We start from the raw sequence: 1,830 nt of genomic DNA, 5'->3' as shown, positions 1-1,830 counted from the left end.
TGTCCCACGACTTGAAGGGATCGAATCGTAGCAGTCTGTGAGCTGGAGGGGTTGATTAGTCGAAGAGAGTCTCGTGCCCACCAAGCTATCTCTTGTCCTCACAGTAGACGTCTCGATTGTTTGGGAAAGAAGTTTGTGATCGTTGTCTGTTTCGTCGCCGATCTGCTCGCCACAATAATTTCCTCTTCGATGAACGCCAAGGGCCGGAGCGATGGCAGCAGACATTTCTGTTGCTGCAGATAAAGGCGAAGCGTTCTTAAAGCAGAAAGTGCTTTTTGTGTCGACACTGCGTTTATGGTGGAATCGGTTTCACTTTTTTCATCTTCCTCGTCGTCATCTTCGCTGTCCTCAGTTTTTAGATCTGCGAGCAAGTCTGTCGCCGGGCGGTCCCAGTCTACTGGATTATTGTCACAAGTGGCGAGGTCTTGATCAATTTCAGGAAGTCTCGCGAATGGTACTCCGAATAGGGCATTACTCAGCTCGTCAAACCTTTCTGGTACTCTTACTTGTACATCGGGGATATCACCCTCATCCGGAGTGGGTTGCGTGAAACCAACCTTATTAAAGCATTTTGTGGGTTTTATTTTACCAACTGCCAAGCTGTTGCGTTTGGTGAAAGACTGCAGCCAGCCGTTAGAAGCAGAAAATGTTGTTATGCCAAAGTGGCTTGCGAATTCCAGAGCTTTCTCTTTGAGCATAGGTCCTGTTATGTTGATTCCTCGACGTGTTGCGTCCAGATACCATTCGTCAAGGCGATCGTTGATCGGTTTGTTGCTTGTGGCTTTCACATAACGTCGTTTGGCAAGAGGGGCTGAGGCTTCAAACTCAGCGGTCAATTCTGTTTTCCTTTTCAGTATACCTTGAATTTGCGTTTTTCCGACTTTAAACCGTTCTGCAATGGCTCTTGTTGAATTCCCTTCATCGCCCAGTTTGATAACTTGCATCCGCTCTTGTAGAGTAAGGGTTTCCTTTTTGCCGGTAGACATGGTGTCTTGTCTCAGCAGCAACGGCAACGACGACAGAGCAGGAAGCAGCAAGTGCTGGGGATTGTGAGTGAAGGCCTATTGGAGGGGCTCATGTTTTATACCCCTCTCACCCGAAGTTTATCCTACTATTTTTTTCTTTCATTTTTTGTTGTTGCTCTGGTCTGATGACTTCAGTTTGTTTGTACTACAATTTATTTCGTCTGTGACATTTTAAAGTCAATACACTGTCATGGTTTACGTTCCTGCTTTGATGATGTCATCAGCAGCTGGATTTTTCTAATGTGAAATAATAATTTATTTTTGTTTGCGCAGTGGGTCAACATGAAGTCTGGCGGCTTCTTTGACACGAGCGTTATATTCTGTGAAGCGTGTGATTAGACAAGGAAAACAGTTTGCGAGGGTAAAACATTACGAAATTTCTCAGACTGGGGAGACTGGGCGTCATGGTAAAACAAACAAATTTTATTTGTCTGCCATTACCCGGAGCCTAGACGGTCAGAGATAGTATAAGAACGTATAGCTCGGAGCACAAGCGACACGTTTGTCACGAGTTCATGGTGTGACCAGAGCCTCTGTAAACTCTCTGGTGTAACATAACGTCCATTGTCGTTACCGAATAGGTAGTCTGGGTGAACAGAGAGGCAAGGGCTTGGTGGTAAGATAGGTAGGGGCTTTCGCACCTCACCCTCACCTTCGCCGCATGCGGCTATTGGTTCGCGGAGGTGTGAAATGTGGGAGGGGCTAATATTTTGCTGTCACCCGGACCTTCTGACATTCTAAGACTTAAAGCTCTCTGCTTGAAAGCATAATATTGAGAAAGAGGCTAGCCGTACTTAATGACGGC

The 1,830-nt window shown here is 46.1% G+C and overlaps 1 protein-coding gene across 1 annotated transcript; it reads right to left on the bottom strand.

Moving 5' to 3' along the window:
- Positions 1-98: 98 nt before the first annotated feature.
- On the bottom strand, positions 99-1,824 carry LOC118477905. Its single transcript, XM_035970550.1, has one exon. It carries the CDS (start codon positions 984-986, stop codon positions 99-101), a length of 888 nt encoding a protein of 295 aa, XP_035826443.1. The 5' UTR covers positions 987-1,824.
- Positions 1,825-1,830: the final 6 nt, after the last annotated feature.

This window comes from Aplysia californica, unplaced genomic scaffold, assembly GCF_000002075.1.
Source record: "Aplysia californica isolate F4 #8 unplaced genomic scaffold, AplCal3.0 scaffold00284, whole genome shotgun sequence".
NCBI lineage: Eukaryota > Metazoa > Mollusca > Gastropoda > Aplysiida > Aplysiidae > Aplysia > Aplysia californica.
This window is presented reverse-complemented; position numbering and strand designations above follow the sequence as displayed.

What these genes read in the sequence shown, in the direction of transcription:
- LOC118477905 (XM_035970550.1), bottom strand. Translation starts at nt 986, where the DNA reads ATGTCTACCGGCAAAAAGGAAACCCTTACTCTACAAGAGCGGATGCAA.